The sequence below is a fragment of the Bufo gargarizans genome, chromosome 5 (assembly GCF_014858855.1).
Source record: "Bufo gargarizans isolate SCDJY-AF-19 chromosome 5, ASM1485885v1, whole genome shotgun sequence".
Classification (NCBI taxonomy): domain Eukaryota; kingdom Metazoa; phylum Chordata; class Amphibia; order Anura; family Bufonidae; genus Bufo; species Bufo gargarizans.
Genome location: NC_058084.1, coordinates 149,016,719 through 149,042,804, shown reverse-complemented (window position 1 = coordinate 149,042,804; position 26,086 = coordinate 149,016,719). Strand labels below are relative to the sequence as shown.

Below are 26,086 nucleotides of genomic sequence, written 5' to 3'. Positions count from 1 at the left end.
GCCGGGGATGGCTTAGCCAGCGCTCTGCTGTATTTGGCCGTCCCTTAGAAATGGAGTGTCTGTGCTTGCACTGCTGCTCTCCGCTCAGTTGGAGGGGTACTATTCTAGAGATATGTTCGTGTCCCAGTGATGGGACCCACCCCTGTCTGACATTGGTGGCATATCTACCAATGTCAAAGATGAGACAACTCCTTTAAAGGGGTTGTCCCATAAAAAGATATTATACATTTTTCCAGCGCCTGGAGCTTTGTACTCTTGTAACTGCATGTAATTAAAATGTGGTATAACAACTGAGTTATTCAATAAAATGTATCTGTATAGCACCACCTGCTGGTTATTCTTTTCCTCATTTCTCTGTCCACCTCACTAACATGTTCAGTTCCATCCTTTAACTACCACCAGCCCTATCTACTGTTAGAAGCTGTGAAAATTACAGGAAGAACACTCCAGCAGGAAGGACATGCCCCCTGAAAAAGGACATGCCCCATAAGAAAAGGCACACCCTCTGAAAGGATACATACCCTGAACTGGCAACCTAAAATAAATTTAGCAGAGCAATAGGACCAATGAATGGGCAGATCTCTGGATCTATGTGAGTTACAGGGCTGGTTCTATCTTCATTAGAAATAGATTGTCATGTACTACATAAAGTACTACATGGGATAAGCCCTTCAAACAGGGTTAACCCTTTCCCAACCAGCACTGTAATAGTACGGCGCTGGCCGAAGTCTTTAAAGATGGCACCCGCTCCTGAGAGGAGTGGGTGCCATAGCCACTGGTGGCCTGCTGTTTCTTATAGCAGACACCCGCTGCTAATGTCTGCAACCAGCAATAATGCTGATTGCGGACATTTAACCCCTCAGATGCCGTGGTCAATCCTGACCATGGTATCTGAGAACGTGAAACACTAAAAAGCGCGCGCTTCCGGTGATGCTCCGGCTCCCCCGTGTGGCGATCAGAGGAGCCAGAGCTTGTGTGCTGCAGCCCCTGTCTTTGTGAATGACAGGGGGTTGCTGCATAGTATTTCCTATGGAGCCCTTGCCTGTAATTTTCTCATAGACTCTAATGCTAGTGCATTGGGGTCTATGAGAATAGCAATCTAATGATTGCTTGTTATAGTTCCCTAAGGGAACTATAAAAAAGTGTAAAAAAATATATAAAGTTTTTAAAAATAAAAAAAATATACAAATTCAAATCACCCCCTTTTCCCAAAATAAAAATAAAAGAACTAAACATTTTTTTAAAATACACATAATGGGTGTTGCCATGTGCGAAAACGACCATAGTATAAAAATATATTCCCCATACGGCAAATGGCAAATTCGCCGTATTTGGTTGCTTCATTTTCTACAATTTTTTTTAATAAAAAGTGATCAAAAAGTCATACACACCCCAGAATGGTATCAATGGAAATTTCAGATCGCCCCGCAAAAAATGAGGCCCTACACAGCTCCGTACAGATAATTACAAAAAAGTTATAGGGGTCAAAATAAGGCGACCAAAAAATTTAACTGATATTGTTCCACTTTTTTATTATTTTATCATTTTTCTTATTTTCTCTTTTATCATTTTATCAAAACGCAAGAAAAACTATACATATAAGGTATCGCCGGATTCATACTGACCTGTAGAATCAAAGTAAATGGTCAGTTTTATCGCACATCGAATGTCGTAAATAAAAAACCTGAAAAACTGTGGTGGAATTGCTTTTTTTTTTGCAATTTCACCCCATTTGGAATTTATTTTCCTGTTTCCCACTACCTCATATGCAATATTAAATGGTGGCGTTGGAAAGTACAACTTGTCCTGCAAATAAAAAAAGGCCTCATAGGGCTATGTGAACACACAATTAAAAAAGTTATGGCTCTGGAAATGCAGAGAGCGCAAAACGAAAACGCTAAAACAAAAAAAACTCTGGGGTAGAAAGGGTTAACTTACATACATGCCCAATATTTTGCTTTTCACACAACATCTATGGTGCCTTGTTTACATTTATGTTTATGGTTTGGCATTATTCCACACCTGGCCATATCCTTTTACGCTTGCATGGTTTAAGAAAACCAGGTTGGTGCATGTAAGCAGGAAGCAACAATTACAGAATGGTTATTTTGCAGTTATTAGCTCATAGCGTGCACCATATTTGCAGCTTGTTATAGTAAAACATTTGCCTTTAATCATAAATACCACAAGTATTCCAAAAGTGCCTCTACTATGAATTTTTGTCAGGCCTCATGCACACGAACGTATTTTCTTTCCGTATCCGTTCTGGTTTTTGTGCAGAAACGGAAGTTACTCTGTGTACATTCCATTTCCGTATGTCTGTATTTCCATTCCGCAAAAGAAATAGAACGTGTCTTATTATTGTCCGCATTACTGAAAAGGATAGTACTGTTCTATTAGGGGCCGGCTGTTCCATTCGGCAAAATATGGAATGCACACGGACGTCATCCGTATTTTTTTCTGATCCGTTTTTTGTGGACAGCAAAATACATACAGTCGTGTGCATGAGGCCTTATACCTTATCTCTGAGTAGGCTTCACCATGGGTTTTGGCTCACAATAACTGATGGAAATAACTGACCAAATAACTGAAGTGTGAACTCACCCTTACACCTCTTGCACGTGGCCGTGTCCCCCCCGTGGCCGTTTTGAGGCCCGCATACAGCGGGTCCACTATACACGGAACACCTTGAATGGGTCCGTAAATCCGGAGATGCGCTGCCGAACGGAACCACGGAACGGAAGCTCTGCGGAGTGCTTTTGTGGGATTCCATTCCATGCTTCCATTCCACAAAAAAATAGAACTTGTCCTATCTTGTTGCGTAACAGATGGATCTCGGACCCCATTCAAGTGAATGCGACTGGTCCACGGTCGGTGCTCGTGCATTGCGGATGGACATGGCCAGCACACGTTCTTGTGCAAGAGGCCTAAGTTGAAGAGTGAAGTTTTTGGAAAATTCGTATTCTGCTGGTTACAGAGATACCAATTTTACATAGTATTGCTACTTTTACACAAAACAATCATGTTTTTTGTGTCACCATTTTCTGATATATATATATATATTTTCTGGTGATGGTCTTGTGTGAGGGCTCTTTTTGCAGGATAAGGATCCATTCACACGTCCGCGAAATGGATCCGCATCTGTTCCGCAATTTTGCGGAACGGGTGCAGACCCATTCATTTTCAATAGGGCCGTAATGTGCTGTCCGCATCCACATTTGCGGATCCGCACTTCCGCATCCGTGCTTCCGTTTCCGCAAAAAAATAGAACATGTCCTATTCTTGTCCGCAATTGCGGACAAGAACAGGCATATTCTATTAGTGCTGGCAATGTGCGGTTCGTGGCTCCGTGTATCCGCAAAACAGGTTGCGGATGTGTGAATGGAGCCTAAGGTGACGTTTTCATTAGCACCATTTGGGTTACATACTCTATTTTGATCAGAACAGCTGTTCTGGCAATGTTTTTCCATTTTTAGGACCTTCATCCGGCAGGAAAGATCATGCAAAAATAAAAGCATATTTTTTTTAAATCATGTTTTTGTGTCAACATTTTCTGAGAGCCATTTTTTTGTCGGGTGATGGTCATTTGTGAGACCTCATTTTTTGTGGGATGAAATAATACTATTTTGGGGGTACATATGACTTTTTGATCACTTAATATTATGTTATTTGTGAGGCGAGGTGCTGATAAAATGGCACGTTTAAATTTTTTTGTTTTGCAGTGTTTTGCAGTGTTCATGTCATATTTTTATTTTTCATTTTTGTCCCACTAGGGAACTTCAAGTTTAGGGTTAGATCCCTTTTCTAATGCAGTACAATACATGCTGTATTGTACTGCATTGGAATTGCTATATTGACAGATCGCCTATGAGACCCAGCCTCAGGTCTGGACGCTAGCAGGCTCCAAGGCTTTTGTAAGGGCTGTTTCACATGAGCAGATGCCGTGCGTGTCATCCGCAGCGTGAATGACAGCCAAGCCGCGCACTGGACAGCAGAGACACGGGGCATTAACATGATTGATAATGCTCCGGGCCTGTCTGTGATCTTTTTACTACAAAATCACAGTGAGATAAAGTTGTCACTGTGATTTTGTAGCAAAAAGATCACCAAGAGGCAAAGAGCATTTTCCATCATGTTAATGTCCCGTGTCTCTGCTGTCCAGTACGGGGCTTAGCTGTCATTCATGCTGCGGATGACACGCACGGCATCCGCTCATGAAAAACAGCCCTAAGGCATTAGGCTGCCATAGCCATCTGCACCCCACAATCGCATTGCGGGGAGCTGCTGGGGTGTGAGAGGGAGCCCCTCCTTCTGTAAACCCCTTAGATGCAGAGGTCAGCATTGACCAGTGGATACAGCAGGGGCCTAGCTGGTAGTAAAATCCAGGCCACTGTCACCAAACAAGCAAGCGCAGCTGCTGTGCCCGCTCAATCAGTGAGCTGAACTGCCAGTACTACAGCGAAGGTCTGGAAGGGGTTAAATACATTTGTGGTTTTATTTGCTTAAATAGGTTGTCCAATGAAGACAAGTTATCCCCTATTCATAGGATAGCACCGGGATCAGTAACCTCCAGCACTCCAGCTTTTCTGAAACTACAACTCCCAGAATCCTCTTTTCACTTCTGTGGGAGTTACAAGAACAGCCAAGCAAGTGTACATGCTAGGAGTTGTAGTTTCACTGCAGCAGGAGTGCTGAAGGTTGCACAACCTCTGGGATAGGGCATAATTGTCTGATTGGTAGGGTTCTGACCTTTTGTGGCTTGACCAATCACAAAAATAGGGGCCCCTTCTCTCCCTTTTAATTTTGATCCATTTAGCTGTGTGGGACTGCTGGAGATCGCCAAGCGCTTGTAGGGACAGTCTAGCAGTCTGATAGACTTCAATACAGCAGTGAATATGAGCGCGTATTTGCCGCTCCATTATAACAGGGAACACAGCCCCTGTTATGTTCGGTGGGAGCACCAGTGGTTGGACACCTGCCAAGCAGACACATTTCCTATACTGTGGAAAAAGGCTAATATGTCTTAATAGGACAACCCCTTTAAGGAAAATGGTTTTGATTTTTCTCATGAAAGGTTTTCTGCATTTTGTTCCTTTTTTGTTCTGCAAAGCTGATGTTTGGATATTTTAGCATTAGGAACAATTTTAGTTTATACTTTGCTACTGTTGATGTAGGTTTTTATCTGCACCTGCTGTGTGGACTATCTTGCTGAGGGCCAGCTGCACACATCCTTCATTGCGTCCTTTTTGAAAGGTGACATTCTTGGAACTGAATTTCTGCGATAACAGGACATGATGAGGTCACCATGGCATGAAATTAATTGTGATCTAGGGGAAGCATTCCAGTTGCATGTTTGTACGTGCTATACTATTCAGTGACAGGTAAAATCATTCTGCATATACAGGGATTTGTAAAATACAGTATTTTATGTCTACTCATGAGATGCATTTGCAAGCCAAAGTCAATGATTTCGTCAGAGATATGAAGAAGCGTACAATGGTCCCTCAAGTTAAAATATCAATTTATTCCACGGCGACCATTATCAGTGTAAAATATTGTAAGTTGAGACCATAGTTGAAAACTAGCAATTGGTGATTATAATAAAATAAGCAGATAACTAGTACGGATAAAGCACATCCTTACATATACATTAAAAGCAAGAAGTAGCTGCTAAAAGCTATAAATCACTTTCTTTGTTGAGTACAGAAGCTTTTCAGGCTCATTTATAGTGCATCTGAGAGAAAGAAACACATCAACGCATGGTGTCACTTTACTCACTCGTCCTATCAGGGGCATATTGGCCATAGACCTTACAGGGGAATTTCCCGGTGGGCCGATGCCCAAGGGGGCCACATGGGCCCTCCTCACGGCCGGCCAGTGGAAGTTTTTGGGTATGTATTTTGTGCTGATTGCAGTATTTTGTGATGGATTGTGGTATTTGGCTCTGTTGGGGTAGTATAATGTGCCACAATATGGTATTGCTGCCCCTGCCTTCCATCAATTTGGACCCGACTACGAAACGGGGCCACTTTTAGTATTTTTTCCAGGGCCACTTTAAGTTCCCAGTCCATCCCTGCGTCCTATATCCATAATATAGTCCATTACAATACACACAGTGGCTTACATTTTCTTATGTGAGTGCACAAATAGCTTATGGTGTAAATTGCACAAAAAAGTGGCGCAGTTTGGTCCATCTAGGTTTAAAGAAAGTTTCTGAGGCTATTCTGAAAAAGGGTGCAGCTTATTGGCTTCACACGAAAAGGGGCATGACCTAAGAGGAGACATTTTGCACCACAATTCTGGTGTAAATTTCTGCCTAAAAGTAAGCCAACCAATAGGTGGAATAGCGTTAGAAGACAAAGGGTCATGTTAAGGTCCTTTAATCTTTCCTGGTAAGTTTTATCCTGCAATCCATGTACATAGGTAAAGAGCAGTGCAGAACATCTACTGTACTGTAATGTAGAGAGGTGCTAGTAGACCACAAATCAGTGCATGTGCTACAAGCCCAGAAGAAACGGACCAGAGGATGGGAGTTGTAGTGGCTCTGGCAACAACAGTTGTTCACACAAATCACAGTGGAAATCCTCACACCAGTGCTCAGGCAGTGACAGGAGGGTGCACTCTTTGGGCACACCCTGATTTTGGAGCTCCTGCCTGATGGTAGTTGGGGTGCATTTGGTGTTAAGCATTTTGTAAGGGTGCAGGGCAGGAGATGTAGGGAATGTGAGTTATAGTACATCCAACAGTATTAAAGCACAGTTCCAAACAAATCCCAGTGCAATCGTTTCCTGGGTAAAGTATGCAACATGTAAGAGTGAATCTGGACCGCACATCCTCAATGCTATGCTTTTGATATGACGACTGTTTTTCAGCATAATAAAACATGGCTTCTCAGCACAATTATTAATAAATATAACCTTATGCTATGCACTAAAAGGAGGCATTGGTATACAGTTTGATCAAAGAGCATAGGCCCACTTACCACGACAAGTGGGGACTTACTCTAACTTTAGCGCAGCACTGTGCAGCGACCACCGGCAACCCCGCACCGCACCATCAGGTGACGGGACCCAGTAGCCACACAGCGCCCTCACTGTGTGGCAAAGCCCTGGGTAAAGGATTAATATACGGCTGGCCAAAACCATGCCAAAATGTGGAAGGGTATATTGACAGAGTTCCTTTCAAAATTTCTATCAGCCTTAGGGCTTGTTCACACCACTGTGTGCAGCCCATAATGTGCTGTGGACCGTAAATTGCGGTCTGCAATGCACGGGCGATTGTGGGCTAGCCGCATGCGGATCTCGGACCCATTGACTTGAATGGGTCCGCGATCCATCTGTTCCGCAAAAAGATAGAGCAAGTTCTATCTTTTTGCAGTGCGGAGGCACGGAACAGAACCCCAGGAAGCACCCCGTAGTGCTTCCGTGGGGTTCTGGTCCATGCTTCTGTTCTATTCCGCACCGCATCTCCGGATTTGCTGACCCATTCAAGTGAATGGGTCCGCATCCGTGATGCGTAATGCACACGGCCGTGTGAATGAGCCTTTAAAGGATAACTGTCAAACTTAGACCCTAATTTCAATTTTCATATATGTAGTTACTAATAACATGATATTCCAGAATCAGTTACTATTAGACTGACTTACCCCATATTTAATAAAATTCAGCCCTTAGTAACCAGTCTGCATAAAACTGCAATTTCACTATTCAGTTAAGATGGCCGCCACTGCCCTCACCCTGAGGCTAATCCCACCTGCCCTCACTAGCCAGTAACAATAGCCCCCCAAAAGTGTCAGTAACCAGAGCCCTCCCCCTAAAGGGTTAATCTCCTACAGCACAAAGGGGTCCTCTTACCACATGTTGCTTTCATTTATACACTGAGCAGACGGCAGATCTCCCTTCCCTGGTCTGCTCTGCTTCGGCTCTGCATTGTCCCAGTCTGCTGAGTGAGGGAGCGTCTGCCAAGCGCAGGGACAGGGAGAAGTGCACACAGCCCAGGCACTGTTATCAGCTGCTGGGGAGGACCTGGCTTTAATCATTTACACACAGTCCCTGGCTGTCTGTGTTCTGACCTTGCAGGCTGCGTGCTTCTGCGTCATCCGTCCTTCAACAAAGAGGACGGACCTGCATAGGAACCTGATTTTAAGCACAGAAAAAAATAGGCAGTAGAGGGAAAAAAACTGTTGAAGCTGTTCACCCTGTCAGATCCATCCTGCCGCTATTTCGCCATGCCGCTAGACCGCCGCTCCGTCCCCATTGACTATAATGGGGACGGGGGCGGAGCTCCGGCGCAGCACGGCAGTGCATGGCGAAAGGCTGCCGGACTAAAAGTACTGTATGTCCGACTTTTTATTCCAGCGGCCTCTCACCGCGAACTGCCATGCTGCGACGGAGCTCTGCCCCCATCCCCATTATAGTCAATGGGGACGGAGCGGTGGTCTGGCGGCATGGCGAAATAGCGGCAGGATGGATCCGACAGGGTGAACAGCCTGTCGGATCTGTCCTGTCGCTAGTGTGGCCCCATTGAAATAAAAAACGGCCAAAACGGCGGCTCGGATGCAGACCCAAACAACGGTCGTGTGCATGAGGCCTTAATTACAGGTTTTACTGAATCTTTTTCCACAAAAATATGTTTCAATCTATTCAGCTTTTCCTGCTCTATAACATGGAGCTTTCAGATTGCACTGCATTTTGTGGTGACTGGTCCTCTTCACTTTTATTGAACATTTTACATAATTTTGTGAAATGAATGTTCATTGATATTTTTTGTATCTTTATTTACAGGCACAACATGGGAGAGAACACTTCGACAGATAGGTTTTGAAAGGTATGTAACACATTTGTATGCTTTGTAAGGAGATGTATAACAATAGTTGAATGTGAAGAATGAATGTGGCGGTTCAAGTTCACTCTTGTCAAACAAATAAGTATTTAGCTTACATGAGTGTTTATGTGCTGGGAACTAGAAATAAGGGATGCAGGGCAATCTGCCAGAGCAGCTCTCTGATGGATTAAATGAGAAAGAGAGGCAGCAGTGTGCAGATGCAGTGAAACTGAAAGGTGTAGAAGGCAAACTATTGACATTTTTTAATAAAGACTAGTTGATAAAATTATTTTTAGCCCAAGATAAGTAGAATGCAAAATCAGACAGAAAATTCTGATTAGAAGTATGTTTTTGTACTTCACCCTAAATATGCCTTTTTAGACAGTATGGGGGTCATTTATTATTAGATATATGCCAATTTTTGTCGCAGATTCAGTCGCAAAGTGGATTTGCAGCCGAATCGGCGACTTTTCCCACACCAGGTCTCAAAAAGAGGGTGGCATGGGCGGAGAAGGGGGCAGACCAGCCAGCTAGCCCATCTCATTTATCATTTTCTATGCCTGTTTTAGGTGTAGAAAATTATCAAAATCTACGCCAGCAAGGGAGCTGGCATAGATATAGGCTATCACAAACAGTGGGTCTGCAGTATACAGACACCGTCCGAGTGCACTCCATATCACTGATGCTGACCCATTCCGCAAGATGCGGAGTGGCGCGAAGCGGAGCCACGGAGTGGAGGCCCACAGAAGAACTATGGAGTGCTTCAGTGGATTTCAGTCTATGTCTCCGCATGGCAAAAAAATATAAATAAAAGATCTATTTTTTTTGTGGTGCGGACTGAATTTTGCTGATCGCGGACCAATTCAAGTGAATGGGCCTGCAAACGTTGGCCACGTGGCTAGTATCTGTGCATTGTTGACCACTATTTGCTGTCCACAACACAGACACGGGGCGCACACATTCGTGTGTATGAGCCCTGAGGCTGTTGTTAATCAAACCCAGCTTTTTTTGGTAGGACCAACTGAACAAACTAATGTATATGGGCAGATTCTGACTCTCTCCTGACAGATGATGTCAGAGGTGAGAAGGACTGGGAACACTGAATTTCTACAGCTTATCCTTTTGTTCTCCTGGGAGCTAAACCACTGCCAGAGGTGTATTTGCCCATGTATTCTCCTCTCTCTTCATTGGAAACACATATATGATCTGTTGAGCATGTATGTGTATGGGACAGTAAGGAGAGCGGTCAGTCAACACGTATTGAAGCTCTTTATAGATCTGGTAGTAATCCTAATAATTTGGGGTAAACCTTTCTCAAGCGACGCAGTTGTTGGAAGACCACAAATATTGTGCTGGCTAGTTGATATTAAGTTTTCGTCCTGTCGAATATCAGCATTTATGCTGGAAAGCTGACGGATCCCCATCAGATCCAATTATAGTCTATAGCAGTGATGGTGAACCTTTTATAGACCGACTCAAAACCCAAAAACCCAAAACCCACTTATTTATTGCAAAGTGCCAACACAGCAATTTAACCTGAATACTACAGTCCAGTATATGTATATATCGTCCATGTACTTTATCATTTAGCTATAATAGCCTGCCTACATTCAGTGCGCTGCCTGTGCCGTTCATAGCGCGTCCTGCACTGAAGAATGGCAGGAAAAGTCTAAGGCATATTGGCAAACCATAGACTATTTCCAGGGCGTGGGTGCCCACAGAGAGGGCTCTGAGTGCCGCCTCTGGCACCCGTGCATAGGTTCACCACCACTGGTCTAAAGGAATCTGGTGGCACACAGCAGTGTCTGTCTATGCTGGTTACAGTATACTATGGAAGACTGTCCCTCCCCGGAAGAGACTGAAGGAGTCTCAGTCGAAATAATGTATGTATATGCAGTATTGTATTCAAGACACAATGGGCCAGGTTTAGTAAAGGAAGTAGCTGGAATGACTTATAGTACATCAGTTTTATTTAACCACCTCCGGACCGCCTAACGCAGATGTGCGTTCCGAGGGTGGCAGCCCTGCGCAGAGTCACGCATATACGCGTCATCTCGCGAGGGCCGGGATTTCCTGTGAACGCGCGCACACAGGCGCGCGCGCTCACAGGAACGGAAGGTAAGCGAGTGGATCTCCAGCCTGCCAGCGGCGATCGCTCGCTGGCAGGCTGGAGATCTGAATTTTTTAACCCCTAACAGGTATATTAGACGCTGTTTTCATAACAGCGTCTAATATACCTCCTACCTGGTCCTCTGGTGGTCCCTTTTGTTAGGATCGACCACCAGAGGACTCAGGTAGGTCAGTACAGTCGCACCAAACACCACACTACACTACACCCCCCCCCCGTCACTTATTAACCCCTTATAAACCCCTGATCACCCATGATCACCCCATATAAACTCCCTGATCACCCCCCTGTCATTGATCACCGCCCTGTCATTGATCACCCCCCCTGTCAGGCTCCGTTCAGACGTCCGTATGATTTTTACGGATCCACGGATACATGGATCGGATCCGCAAAAAGCATACGGACGTCTGAATGGAGCCTTACAGGGGGGTGATCAATGACAGGCGGGTGATCACCCATATACACTCCCTGATCACCCCCTGTCATTGATCACCCCCCTGTCATTGATCACTCCCCTGTAAGGCTCCATTCAGACGTCCGCATGATTTTTACGGATCCATGGATACATGGATCGGATCCGCAAAACACATGCGGACGTCTGAATGGAGCCTTACAGGGGGTGATCAATGACAGGCGGGTGATCACCCATATACACTCCCTGATCACCCCCCTGTCATTGATAACCCCCCTGTAAGGCTCCATTCAGACGTTCGCATGCGTTTTGTGGATCCGATCCATGTATCCATGGATCCGTAAAAAATCATGCGGATGTCTGAATGGAGCCTTACAGGGGGGGTGATCAGTGACAGGGGGGTGATCACCCTGATTACCCTGATCACCCCCTGTCATTGATAACCCCCCTGTAAGGCTCCATTCAGACGTCCACATGCGTTTTGTGGATCCGATCCATGTATCCATGGATCCGTAAAAAATCATGCGGATGTCTGAATGGAGCCTTACAGGGGGGGTGATCAATGACAGGGGGGTGATCACCCTGATTACCCTGATCACCCCCTGTCATTGATAACCCCCCTGTAAGGCTCCATTCAGACGTCCACATGCGTTTTGTGGATCCGATCCATGTATCCATGGATCCGTAAAAAATCATGCGGATGTCTGAATGGAGCCTTACAGGGGGGGTGATCAGTGACAGGGGGGTGATTACCCTGATCACCCCCTGTCATTGATAACCCCCCTGTAAGGCTCCATTCAGACGTCCGCATGTGTTTTGTGGATCCGATCCATGTATCCATGGATCCGTAAAAAATCATGCGCATGTCTGAATGGAGCCTTACAGGGGGGGTGATCAGTGACAGGGGGGTGGTCACCCTGATTACTCTGATCACCCCCTGTCATTGATAACCCCCCTGTAAGGCTCCATTCAGACGTCCGCATGTGTTTTGTGGATCCGATCCATGTATCCATGGATCCGTAAAAAATCATGCGGATGTCTGAATGGAGCCTTACAGGGGGGGTGATCAATGACAGGGGGGTGATCAGGGAGTCTATATGGGTGATCACCCCCCTGTCATTGATCACCCCCCTGTCATTGATCACCCCCCCCTGGTAAGGCTCCATTCAGACATTTTTTTTGGCACAAGTTAGCGGAAATTTTTTGTTTGTTTTTGTTTTTGTTTTTTCTTACAAAGTCTCATATTCTACTAACTTGTGTCAAAAAATAAAATCTCACATGGACGCACCATACCCCTCACGGAATCCAAATGCGTAAACATTTTTAGACATTTATATTCCAGACTTCTTCTCACGCTTTAGGGCCCCTAAAAAGCCAGGGCAGTATAAATACCCCACATGTGACCCCATTTCGGAAAGAAGACACCCCAAGGTATTCCGTGAGGGGCATATTGAGTCCATGAAAGATTGAAATTTTTGTCCTAAGTTAGCGGAAAGTGAGACTTTGTGAGAAAAAAACAAAAAAAATCAATATCCGCTAACTTATGCAAAAAAAAAAAAATTTCTAGGAACTCGCCATGCCCCTCATTGAATACCTTGGGGTGTCTTCTTTCCAAAGTGGGGTCACATGTGGGGTATTTATACTGCCCTGGCTTTTTAGGGGCCCGAAAGTGTGAGAAGAAGTCTGGGATCCAAATGTCTAAAAATGCCCTCCTAAAAGGAATTTGGGCACCTTTGCGCATCTAGGCTGCAAAAAAGTGTCACACATGTGGTATCGCTGTACTCAGGAGAAGTTGGGGAATGTGTTTTGGGGTGTCATTTTACATATACCCATGCTGGGTGAGAGAAATATCTTGGTCAAATGCCAACTTTGTATAAAAAAATGGGAAAAGTTGTCTTTTGCCAAGATATTTCTCTCACCCAGCATGGGTATATGTAAAATGACCCCCCAAAACACATTGCCCAACTTCTCCTGAGTACGGCGATATCACATGTGTGACACTTTTTTGCAGCCAAGGTGGGCAAAGGGGCACATATTCCAAAGTGCACCTTTCGGATTTCGCAGGCCATTTTTTTACACATTTTGATTGCAAGGTACTTCTTACACATTTGGGCCCCTAAATTGCCAGGGCAGTATAACTACGCCACAAGTGACCCCATTTTGGAAAGAAGACACCCCAAGGTATTCCGTGAGGGGCACAGCGAGTTCCTAGAATTTTTTATTTTTTGTCACAAGTTAGCGGAAAATGATGATTTTTCTTTTTTTTTCTTTTTTCCTTACAAAGTCTCATATTCCACTAACTTGCGACAAAAAATAAAAAATTCTAGGAACTCGCCATGCCCCTCACGGAATACCTTAGGGTGTCTTCTTTCCAAAATGGGGTCACTTGTGGGGTAGTTATACTGCCCTGGCAATTTAGGGGCCCAAATGTGTGAGAAGAACTTTGCAATCAAAATGTGTAAAAAATGACCGGTGAAATCCGAAAGGTGCAGTTTGGAATATGTGCCCCTTTGCCCACCTAGGCTGCAAAAAAGTGTGACACATCTGGTATCGCCGTACTCAGGAGAAGTTGGGCAATGTGTTTTGGGGTGTCATTTTACATATACCCATGCTGGGTGAGAAAAATATCTTGGTCAAATGCCAACTTTGTATAAAAAAATGGGAAAAGTTGTCTTTTGCCAAGATATTTCTCTCACCCAGCATGGGTATATGTAAAATGACACCCCAAAACACATTCCCCAACTTCTCCTGAGTACGGCGATACCAGATGTGTGACACTTTTTTGATGCCAAGGTGGGCAAAGGGGCACATATTCCAAAGTGCACCTTTCGGATTTCACCGGTCATTTTTTTACAGATTTTGATTGCAAAGTACTTCTCACACATATGGGCCCCTAAATTGCCAGGGCAGTATAACTACGCCACAAGTGACCCCATTTTGGAAAGAAGACACCCCAAGGTATTCCGTGAGGGGCATGGCGAGTTCCTAGAATTTTTATATTTTTTGTCGCAAGTTAGTGGAATATGAGACTTTGTAAGGAAAAAAGAGAAAGAAAAAAAAATCATCATTTTCCGCTAACTTGTGACAAAAAATAAAAAATTCTAGGAACTCGCCATGCCCCTCACGGAATACCTTGGGGTGTCTTCTTTCCAAAATGGGGTCACTTGTGGCGTAGTTATACTGCCCTGGCAATTTAGGGGCCCAAATGTGTGAGAAGAACTTTGCAATCAAAATCTGTAAAAAATGGCCTGCAAAATCTGAAAGGTGCACTTTGGAATATGTGCCCCTTTGCCCACCTTGGCAGCAAAAAAGTGTGACACATCTGGTATCGCCGTACTCAAGAGAAGTTGGGGAATGTGTTTTGGGGTGTCATTTTACATATACCCATGCTGGGTGAGAAAAATATCTTGGCAAAAGACAACTTTTCCCATTTTTTTAATACAAAGTTGGCATTTGACCAAGATATTTTTCTCACCCAGCATGGGTATATGTAAAATGACACCCCAAAACACATTCCCCAACTTCTCCTGAGTACGGCGATACCAGATGTGTGACACTTTTTTGCTGCCAAGGTGGGCAAAGGGGCACATATTCCAAAGTGCACCTTTTGGATTTCACCGGTCATTTTTTACACATTTTGATTGCAAAGTTCTTCTCACACATTTGGGCCCCTAAATTGCCAGGGCAGTATAACTACGCCACAAGTGACCCCATTTTGGAAAGAAGACACCCCAAGGTATTCTGTGAGGGGCATGGCGAGTTCCTAGAATTTTTTATTTTTTGTCGCAAGTTAGTGGAATATGAGACTTTGTAAGAAAAATTAAAAAAATAAAATCATCATCATTTTCCGCTAACTTGTGACAAAAAATAAAAAGTTCTATGAACTCACTATGCCCATCAGCGAATACCTTAGGGTGTCTACTTTCCGAAATGGGGTCATTTGTGGGGGTTTTCTACTGTTTGGGCATTGTAGAACCTCAGGAAACATGACAGGTGCTCAGAAAATCAGAGCTGTTTCAAAAAGCGGAAATTCACATTTTTGTACCATAGTTTGTAAATGCTATAACTTTTACCCAAACCATTTTTTTTTTTGCCCAAACATTTTTTTTTTATCAAAGACATGTAGAACAATAAATTTGGCGAAAAATGTATATATGGATGTCGTTTTTTTTGCAAAATTTTACAGCTGAAAGTGAAAAATGTCATTTTTTTGCAAAAAAATCGTTACATTTTGATTAATAACAAAAAAAGTAAAAATGTCAGCAGCAATAAAATACCACCAAATGAAAGCTCCATTAGTGAGAAGAAAAGGAGGTAAAATTCATTTCGGTGGTAAGTTGCATGACCGAGCGATAAACAGTGAAAGGAGTGTAGTGCCGAAGTGTAAAAAGTGCTCTGGTCATGAAGGGGGTTTCACCTAGCGGGGCTGAAGTGGTTAAAGGCTGCACACTTCTTAATAAAAATGAAATCTATGATTTGCAACAAAATTGGTCCACTTTCTACCTATTGTAGTTAATTCTGGGGGTTATCTAGGATTAGGAAAACATTGGTGCTTTCTTCCAAAAACAGCACCACCTCTGACTACAGGTTGGGTGTGGTATTGCAGCTCAATCCCATTTACTTCAATGGAGCTATGCTGCATTACCAGACACAGCCCATCGACATGTGTGGTGCTGGTTTTGAAATAAATTAGACAAGTTTTTCTTAAACAATCCATTTAAACTAGAGTCCACACCAACTGTCATCACTTTGCAAATTTAGCAAACTATGAGAAGAGTTGCAAATTTTAACACTAAAATGTTGCATGTCTTTTTTTGTGATAATATAAAGTGTCGCCGCGCTTTTGCAAAACTTTTGATTTGTTATAGCGATATATCAAAGGTTTTTATTGGCAGAGGTCTTAATGCTGAGACCCCATGCAATCGATGGAACGAGTAGAGAGAAGTGCTCCCAGAGTGTGCTTTCTCTCCTAACTAAAGCAGGAGAGGAAGTTAGACCCACAGACTTTTTAATGAGCCCATCACCTGCAGCGAGCGCTTCTCGTCCCTCGTTCTAGCAATATGTGGGGGTCTCAGCACTCACACTTTCACTGATCAAAACCTTTGATGTGTCCCTATGATATATCAAAAGTTTTTGGAAAGCTTAGTGACCCTTTAATAGTGCAGTTTACACCAAAAACTGGCATTAATTGTTTAGTAAATGTGGCTAAATGGATCTAATTTGTGAAGTATATTGCAGAAAAGCAACCAAGATGATTATTTTCTCTCTCTATAATGTGGACTTGGAAAATAAGCAGTCATATTTAATTGCTTGTTATAAACAACATCTTAAGCTTTTCACTGTTTGAAAGAATACACAATGTAAACATGAGAATGCTACCTAGAGCGGCCAATTAGATTCCAGGCGGCAAATCATAATGAGGTGGTTATTATGGGGGACTTCAACTACCCAGATATAGACTGGGAAACTGAAACTTGTATATCTCATAAGGGAAATAGCTTCTTGGCAATAACCAAAGACAATTACCTCTCCCAACTGGTTCAGGACCCGACTAGAGGGACGGCCATACTGGACTTAGTATTAACCAATAGGCCTGACAGAACAACAGACGTGCAGGTTGGGGGACACCTGGGAAATAGTGACCATAAAGTAATTACCTTCCATTATCATTCAAAAGAGCGTTTCTACAGGGAGGAACAAAAATACCAAACTTCAAAAAAGCTCAATTTAGCCAACTAAGAGAGGCCATAGGCCGAACTAACTGGGACAAAGTCCTCAAAAATAAAAATACAGCCACAAAATGGGATATCTTTAAAAACATCCTAAAATCTCATTGTGAGAGGTACATACCGTATGGGAATAAAAGGTTAAGGAACAAAAAGAAACCAATGTGGATAAATAGAACTGTAAAGAAAGCAATAAATGACAAAAAAAAAACATATCATTCACTGAAACAGGAGGGTAGCACGGAAGCATTGAAAAACTATAAGGAAAAAAATAGAACATGTAAAAAACTAATAAAAGCGGCCAAACTAGAGACCGAGAGATTAATTGCCAAAGAGAGTAAAACTAACCCTAAAATGTTCTTCAATTATATAAATGTATAAATATGAAGGTGTCGGCCCTTTAAAGAGTAATGAGGGGGAAGTCGCAGAGAGCGATGAGGAGAAAGCAAAGCTGTTAAATATTTTTTTCTCCAATGTATTCACTGAGGAAAATAAACTGTCAGATGACATGCAGAATGTAAAAATAAATTCCCAATTAAAAGTGTCCTGTCTGACCCAGGAAGAAGTACATCAGTGACTTAAAAAGATTAAAATAGAGAAATCGCCAGGACCGGATGGCATACACCCCCGTATCCTAAAGGAATTAAGTAATGTCATAGCCAGACCCTTATTTCTGATATTTGCAGACTCTATACTGACAGGGAATGTCCCACAGGATTGGCGCATGGCAAATGTGGTGCCAATATTCAAAAAGGGGCCAAAAACAGAGCCTGGAAACTATAGGCCGATCGGTTAAACATCTGTTGTGGGTAAACTGTTTGAAGGTTTTCTGAGGGATGCTATGTTAGAGCATCGTAACAGAAATAAGCAAATAACGCCATATCAGCATGGCTTCGTGAGGGATCGGTCATGTCAAACTAATTTAATCAGTTTCTATGAGGAGGTAAGTTCTAGACTTGACAGCTGCGAATCAATGGATGTCGTATATCTGGACTTCTCCAAAGCATTTGACACTGTACCACATAAAAGGTTAGTATATAAAATCAGAATGCTCGGACTGGGAGAAAACATCTGTATGTGGGTAAGTAACTGGCTCAGTGATAGAAAACAGAGGGTGGTTATTAATGGTACACACTCAGATTGGGTCACTGTCACTAGTGGGGTACCTCAGGGGTCAGTATTGGGCCCTATTCTCTTCAATATATTTATTAATGATGTTGTAGAAGGCTTGCATAGTAAAGTATCAATTTTCGCAGATGACACTAAATTGTGTAAAGTAATTTACACTGATGAGGACAGTATACTGCTATAGAGGGATCTGGATAGATTGCAGGCTTGGGCAGATAAGTGGCAGATGAGGTTTAACACTGATAAATGTAAAGTTATGCACATGGGAAGGAAAAATGCAAGTCACCCGTACATACTAAATGGTAAAACACTCGGTAACACTGACATGGAAAAGGATCTAGGAATTTTAATAAACAGCAAACTAAGCTGCAAAAAACAGTGTCAGGCAGCTGCTGCCAAGGCCAGTAAGATAATTGGTTGCATCAGAAGGGGCATAGATGCCCGTGATGAGAACATAGTCCTACCACTTTACAAATCGCTAGTCAGACCACACATGTAGTACTGTGTACAGTTCTGGGCTCCTGTAAACAAGGCAGACATAGCAGAGCTGGAGAAGGTCCAGAGGAGGGCAACTAAAGTAATAACTGGAATGGGGCAACTACAGTACCCTGAAAGATTATCAAAATTAGGGCTATTCACTTTAGAAAAAAGACGACTGAGGGGAGATCTAATTACTATGTATAAATATATCAGGGGTCAGTACAGAGATCTATCCCATCAGCTATTTATCCCCAGGACTGTTACTGTGACGAGGGGACATCCTCTGCGTCTGGAGGAAAGAAGGTTTGTACACAAACATAGAAAAGGATTCTTTACGGTAAGAGCAGTGAGACTATGGAACTCTCTGCCTGAGGAGGTGGTGATGGTGAGTACAATAAAGGAATTCAAAAGGGGCCTGGATGTATTTCTGGAGCGTAATAATATTACAGGCTATAGCTACTAGAGAGGGGTCGTTGATCCAGGGAGTTATCTGATTGCCTGATTGTTGTCGGGAAGGAATTTTTTATTCCCCTAAAGTGGGGAAAATTGGCCTCTACCTCACAGGTTTTTTTTTTTTGCCTTCCTCTGGATCAACTTGCAGGATAACAGGCCGAACTGGATGGACAAATGTCTTTTTTCGGCCTTATGTACTATGTTATTATTATAGAGTAGATTAAAAGCTGAGAGCAGTGATCTGATTGGTTGTTATGGTTGACCTCTTGACTTGTATTCAGCACTTTTGTAAACAAAGCGCAATTATCTGTTTTGGACAATTGATAATTCTGGAAGTAGTGGCAACACTAGTAAATGCGGAAATGGCAACCTGACTCATTTTTTATATTTAAGTCCCACAAATATTTGAGGGATAAAGTCTGCAACAAAAACATTTGGTTGTCAAATAAGTGTGTATGAGTAACAAAAAGCATTTATGTTTAGTCTGAGAGGTGCACAAAGTTCTTATTACTTAACCAGGCTAAAAGAAGGCATCTATGTCTGGAAGGAGAACTCAAAGGAAGCACTGATGGGAAGCACTGCTACAGTTCTAGACATAGTATGTAGCCAGTAACTGCTGAGAAATTCTGCATCTCAGCGCCTTGTAGTCTGAAGTGAAGACTTGATTGACCTGCCACTTGCAGGATACTTTTTTCTTTTACTAAATGTACTCTAAATGTTTTTAAAATAGCCATTGTGAAAATGTCCCAGTGATTATATCCGTACAGCTGCCAAATTACAAAGATATGTCTATACCCAGTTCAATATGCTTAAAGTATAGCCGATAACTAGGAGGGGCAGCCAGTTTTTTAAAGGTTTTGATAATTGTGTAAAAGAAAAACTGTAGTAGTACTATGGCACATTCCACAGTGCATTTATTTTAGAAATAGTACACTACAAAGCAGGGGTGCACTTAGCTGAGGAAACATTGAAATCAACCCCTCCCCCCCACCCCGTGCCAGATTCTCAAAACACCACCCCACCCCCCGCAGCCCTACTGTTAAGGACAGATATGGGTGGACATTAAATACAGCTCTAAAAAACATAAAGTAAAAAAGAGTACAACATATCAATTACATCTGGCATTCTCTCCTCTGAAGAAGATGTTCTCTTTCCTCATCTTCTCCATTTGGACCAGGCTGCCTTGATGTCTTCTTTCAGCCGCCTCTCATCTCTGCAGAGTTTGGCACATAGACATCTGAGGTCCCTCACTTTTCCTTTTTCTCCTTCTCCTGGTGCCCTAACAGAATTATCCTTCTGCTACCCCCAATACTATGCCCACTCTTCTCCCCAACACCCCCAAACACTATACTGCAAAAATAATAGTGCTACACAGATAGTCCCCCACAGAGTAATAGTGCTCCCCAAAGTCGTTCCATAGTAATAATTATCTCCCAGACTGATTTCATAAGTAACGGTGCTCCCTACAGTACAACCAATAGCAATAATGCTTCCAAGAGTGCCCCGGTTAGTAGCAGTCCTCCATGTTGTGCCCAAAAATAATGCCCCCACTGTAGCCCCAGTAGTAATAAGGCCACCATAGAACCCCAGTAGTAATCAGGCCCCCTATAGTGCCACAGTAGTTATGACCCCTAAAATGGCCACAGTATTTATAATGCCCCAGTAGCAGCCTCAGTTCTTATAATGCCCCCTGTTGTAGCCTCAGTATTTATAAAGCCCCCAGCAGTGCCCCCAGTATTTATAATCCATCCTGTAGTGGCCCCTATATGTATGATGCCTACCTGCAGTTATTACCCCCTTTAATGCCCTCTGTATTATAATACCCCCTATAGTATACCATGTATTATGCTCCCCTGTAGTGCTTCAGTCTGTAATGCTCCCCCTATGGTGCTCCAGTTAATAATGCCCCCCTGTAGTCATACAGCCTGTAATGCCACATGTAGTGCTCCATCCTGTAATGCCCCCCTGTAGCGCTACAGCCTGTAATGTTGCCTGTAGTGTTCCAGCATGTAATGCCCTCCAATGCTCCAGTCTGTAATGCCCCATTAGTGCTCCAGCCTGTAGTGCCACTATACAGTGCATTCTGAAAGTCTTCAGAGCCTTTCACTTTTTTCATATTTCATGTTGTTGTCTTCGACTTATCGTTATATATTTAATACCCAATAATGAGAAAGTGAAAAGAGAGCGTTTGAAATTGTTGCTAATTTATTGAAAAGAAAAAACTAAAATATTGCATTGACAGGCCTTTTACTCAATACTGACTTGAAGCACCTTTAGCAGCAATTACTACCTCCAATTTTCTTGGATATGATGCCACAATATTTGCACATCTGGATTTGAGGGTTTTCTACCAATCTTCATTGCAGATTCTGTCAAGTTCTCAAGTTGGATGGGGACTATTGGTAGTCAGCCATTTTCATGTCTCTCCAGAGATATTCTATTGTGTTCTCGTCATGGCTCTGGCTAGGCCTCTCAAAGACATACTCACAGTTGTCCTGTCACGGCCTCTGTTGTGTGCGCCATGACACAGATGCCGTGCATGCTGTTGCCTGTGGCATTATGTTGTTGCAGCATGTAGGTGGCTCCTCCTTTCCCCTGGGTCCTTCCCTGTCTGGTGCTGAAGGGGTTAATTATCTGGCTGGTGTGGATTTAGGTGTGTCCTGGGTGTGGCCTCTTGGCTGTTTATATCCTGGTGTGAGTAGGAGGTCAGTTGCCCTCCAGCCTTTATTGGGAGCTGGAGTGTTGCTCCTTTTCTGGATATACCATCTGTCCAGTGGGAGGGCCTCTGAGCTAGACATACTGTCACGGTGGGGGAAAACTCCCCACCGTATAGGAGAACGGGGAAGCAACTAGGCCGGAACGCCTGAAAAAGGGAGCAGATCACCTCCTAGAGCTGCCCTAATCCTGACCCTGACTCTTTACCGTATGAGCAGACTTAGATGGTAGGTGGGCTCATACACAGGAACCTGGGACCCTGAGTAGCCCTGAGGATCCCTGAAATAAGGTTAGGAGAAGGAGATGACCTGTTCATCCCAGACGCAGATGGACAGCAGTCTCCACCGCCCAGCTGCAAGGAAAAGGACAGCCAGTGAACAGCCACTGAAACGGCAGGTAAAAGCCTAGAAACAACATGCACTTACCTGCCGTGGCCACAAAAACAACCGGACCCCTGTGCAGACAGAAAGCATGATGGCCCCAGGTAGAACTGCTCACCAACTAGTGATTTCCCCTCCGGGGAACCCTGACACCCCCTTCCGGAGGTACGACAGATAGACAGTGGAAATGTCTAGCAACCATGCTGGAATCCAACACCAAACATACCAGACATGGAACACCAAACTAGACATAAACACACACCCAAAGCACCAACCACACCAAACAATACAAGCGAGGATAGGAAACAGACAGAGGGAACAAAGGGGAGCAGCTCTAAGAGGTGACCTGCTCCTTTTCCAGGTACAGTATGTCTAGCTCGGAGGCCCTCCCATGGGACATATGGTATATCCAGGAAAGGAGCAACACTCCAGCTCCCAATAAAGGCTGGAGGGCAACTGACCTCCTTCTCACAACACCAGGATATAAAGAGCCAAGAGGCCACACCCAGGACACACCTAAATCCACACGAGCCAGATAATTAACCCCTCCGGCACCAGACAGGGAAGGACCCAGGGGAAAGGAGGAGCCACCTACATGCTGCAACAACACAATGCCGCTGGCAACTGCATGCATGGCAACCGTGTCATGGTGCACACAACACAGGCCCTGACATGTCCCTAAACCACTCCTGTGTCATTTTGGCTGTGTCCTTAGGGTCATTGTCTTATTGGAAGGTAAACTTTCAGCCCAGTCTGAGGTCCAGAGCACTCTGGATGATGTTTTCATTAAAAATATATCTGTACTTTGCTCAATTCAGCTTTCCATCCTTACCTCTAACCAGTCTCAACCATGCTTCACTATAGGGATAGTATTGGGCAAGTGATGAGCAGTGCCTGGTTTCCTCCACACATTAGAATTGAGGCCAAAAAGATAAATATTGGTTTCATCAGATCAGAGAATCTTGTTTCTCACAATCTGAAAGTCCTTTAGGTGCTTCTTATGTGTCTTTTACTGAGTAAAGGCTTCTTTCTGGCCACTGTGTCATAAAGCCCCGATTGGTGGAATGTTACAATGATGGTTGACCTTCTGCAAGATTCTCCCATCTGCACACAGGATCTTTGGAGCTTAACCAGAGTGACTATTGGGTTCTTTGTCATCTCTCTTGCCAAGGCTTTTCTCTCCCCGATTACTTAGATTGGTAGGGCGGCAAGCTCTATGAAGAGTCCTGGTTGTTTAAAATGTCTTCCATTTAAGAATTATGGAAACCACTATGCTCTTGGGAACTTTCAGTGCAGCAGAAATGTCTGTACTTTTCTCCAGATCTGTGACTCCACACAATCCTGCCTCTAAACTCTACAAGCATTTCTTTCTTCCTCATGGCTTGGTTGTTGGTTTGATATGCATTGTCAGGTGTGAATCCTTATATACACATGGGGTGTTTTTTTCTAAATCAGGTCCAAACAACTGAATTTACCACAGGTGGACTCCAGTCAAGATGTAGCAACATCTCAAAGATAATCAAGAGAAATGGGAGGCCCCCAGAGCAAAGTGTCATAGTAAAGGATCTGAATACTCATGTCCAGGAGAAGTTTTAGTCTTTCCATTTCTAATAAATTTACAAACATTTCTTAAATTGTGTTTTCACTTTCTCCTTATTTGGTATTTAGTGCAGATTGATGGGGGAAAACTAATTAAAAAAAAATATGTTTTAGCACAAGGCTATGGTATAACAAAATGTGAAAATATCGAAATGGTCTGAAGACTTTCTGAATGCACTGTATATTAAAAATAATAAAAAATAGTCACCTGACAAAGGTTCTCCTCCACCGTCTGCAATGCTTGTCACAGGGCTCTTCCAGCCTGCAGCCTGAGTTGTAGAATCTCAGCATAGGCGGTGCACTTAACTGCTCATTTGCATATGGATTCAAAGTATTTTTTCTCCAGAATGAAGCAACAGATCACTAAATGAACAGTACCCATTCATTTCTATGGGGCTGTGCAGATGAGCGGTGATTTTCACGCATCACTTGTGCGTTGCGTGAAAATCGCAGCAAGCTCTATTTTGTGCGTATTTCACGCAACGCAGGCCCCATAGAAGTGTGCAGTGGTGTTTTGCTTACTATTGGATTTGGGGCTACACCCACTCCACTTTGCACCTCACAAACGGACATAGAGTGAAGCCCAACAACACTATTGGGCTAATCGAGTATCTAAACGGGCGAGTTTCAACACTGAGAAGCGTTGACAATTTGGAAAAGAGTCTGCTGCTCACTGAGCAAGCACTCTTTGGGGTAGATGTGGGGGAGGGTGATAGCGAGGAGGCTGAGGAAAGTGAGGTAGCTAGCTGGATAACAGTTAGAAAGTGGGGTAGAGGGAAGAGTGCCAGGGAGGCTAGCCCTGATCTGACACACCCCAACAAGTTTGTAGGCCAGACAGGTGCTGGTAGTGGGAGACTCAGTTATTAGGGGTACAGATAGGGCGATCTATGAAGAAAAAGGAAATTCAGCAGCTCTCACCTGCCCCTCCTTCAGCTGTGAGCACGGAAGGCCCGTGTCAGGTAACAGGCAGCAAATGCGAAAAGAGGTTGAAAGAAATCCAGCTCCACTTGAATAAAGGAATGTCGATTTATTTTGCTTGCGGTAAAAACTCATCCATGAATTACAAAAATAGCAGTCTTGTCTAACCTTTTCGGGCTACCAGAGACAATTCCAGCCCTTCCTCATGACCCCTGAGGAAGGTCTGGAATTGTCTCTGGTAGCCCAAAAAGCTTAGACAAGACTGCTATTTTTGTAATTCATGGATGAGTTTTTACCACAAGCAAAATAAATCTACATTCCTTTATTCAAGTGGAACTGGATTTCTTTCAACCTCTTTTCGCAGATAGGGCGATCTGTCGCAAAGACCGGGATCGTCGAACGGTGTGTTGTCTTCCTGGCGCTCAAGTTCGACACATCGCGGATCAACTTGACAGATTACTTGGAGGGGCTGGACAAGATCCAGCGGTCATGGTCCATATCGGAACCAATGACAAAGTTAGAGGTAGGTAGAGCGTCCTTAAAAATGATTTTAGGGATTTAGGTCAAAAGCTAAGGACAAAGACCTCAAACGTAGTATTTTCCAAAATACTGTCTGTACCACAAGCCACACAAGGAAGGCAGCAGGAGGGAGGTTAACAAGTGGCTCAAGAACTGGTGTAGGAAGGAGGGGTTTGGGTTCCTGGAGAACTAGGCCGACTTCTCTTTCGGCTACAGGCTCTATCGTAGGGATGGGTTGCACCTTAATGGGAAAGCTGTGTTGGGGGAGAAGATGGCTAGAAGGTTGGAGGAGTGTTTAGACTAGGGGCTAGGGGGAGGGTAATTACGTTATAGGAGGGGAAGATGGTGCAGATACAGACCTGGGGCAAGGTAATAAAACTGGGGGAGGAATGGAAGGAGGGACTAGAACAGTTCAGAAGGAAAGATGTAGGGTAAAAAATATACATAAACCTCTTAAATGTATGTATACTAATGTCACGGCCTATGGTGTGCGTAGTGACATTTTCCTTCACTTGGTTGCCCGTGACTACGTTTGGTGTTGTTTGCATGTGGTAGCAGTGTCTCGGCCTTCTGGCTGATCCCCAGGACATGGTTGCCACGCATGCCGTTGCCCGCGGCAACAGGTGAAGTGTGTGTTTATGTGTGTACTTCCCCTTTAAGTGACTTCCATCCCTTGCCTGGTGTAGGAAGGGTTAACTCCCTCTCTGTGTGAACACTGGGTGTGTCTGTGTGTGGGTGTGGCTACATGGGCTATAAAGCCTCAGTTAAGATCAGTAGTCTGAGGGTTACTTCAGCCATGGCTAGC

General features: G+C 43.8%; 1 protein-coding gene across 5 annotated transcripts in view; it reads left to right on the top strand.

The window, feature by feature from the left end:
- PIEZO2 (piezo type mechanosensitive ion channel component 2) overlaps nucleotides 1–26,086 on the top strand; it is a 537,568-nt gene that overhangs the window by 262,048 nt on the left and 249,434 nt on the right. For all 5 annotated transcript variants that reach the window (XM_044293449.1, XM_044293451.1, XM_044293452.1 and 2 more), the window contains exon 4: nucleotides 8,784–8,826. In XM_044293449.1, the coding sequence (XP_044149384.1) occupies nucleotides 8,784–8,826 (43 nt within the window). The remainder of the gene's footprint in view (nucleotides 1–8,783; nucleotides 8,827–26,086) is intronic.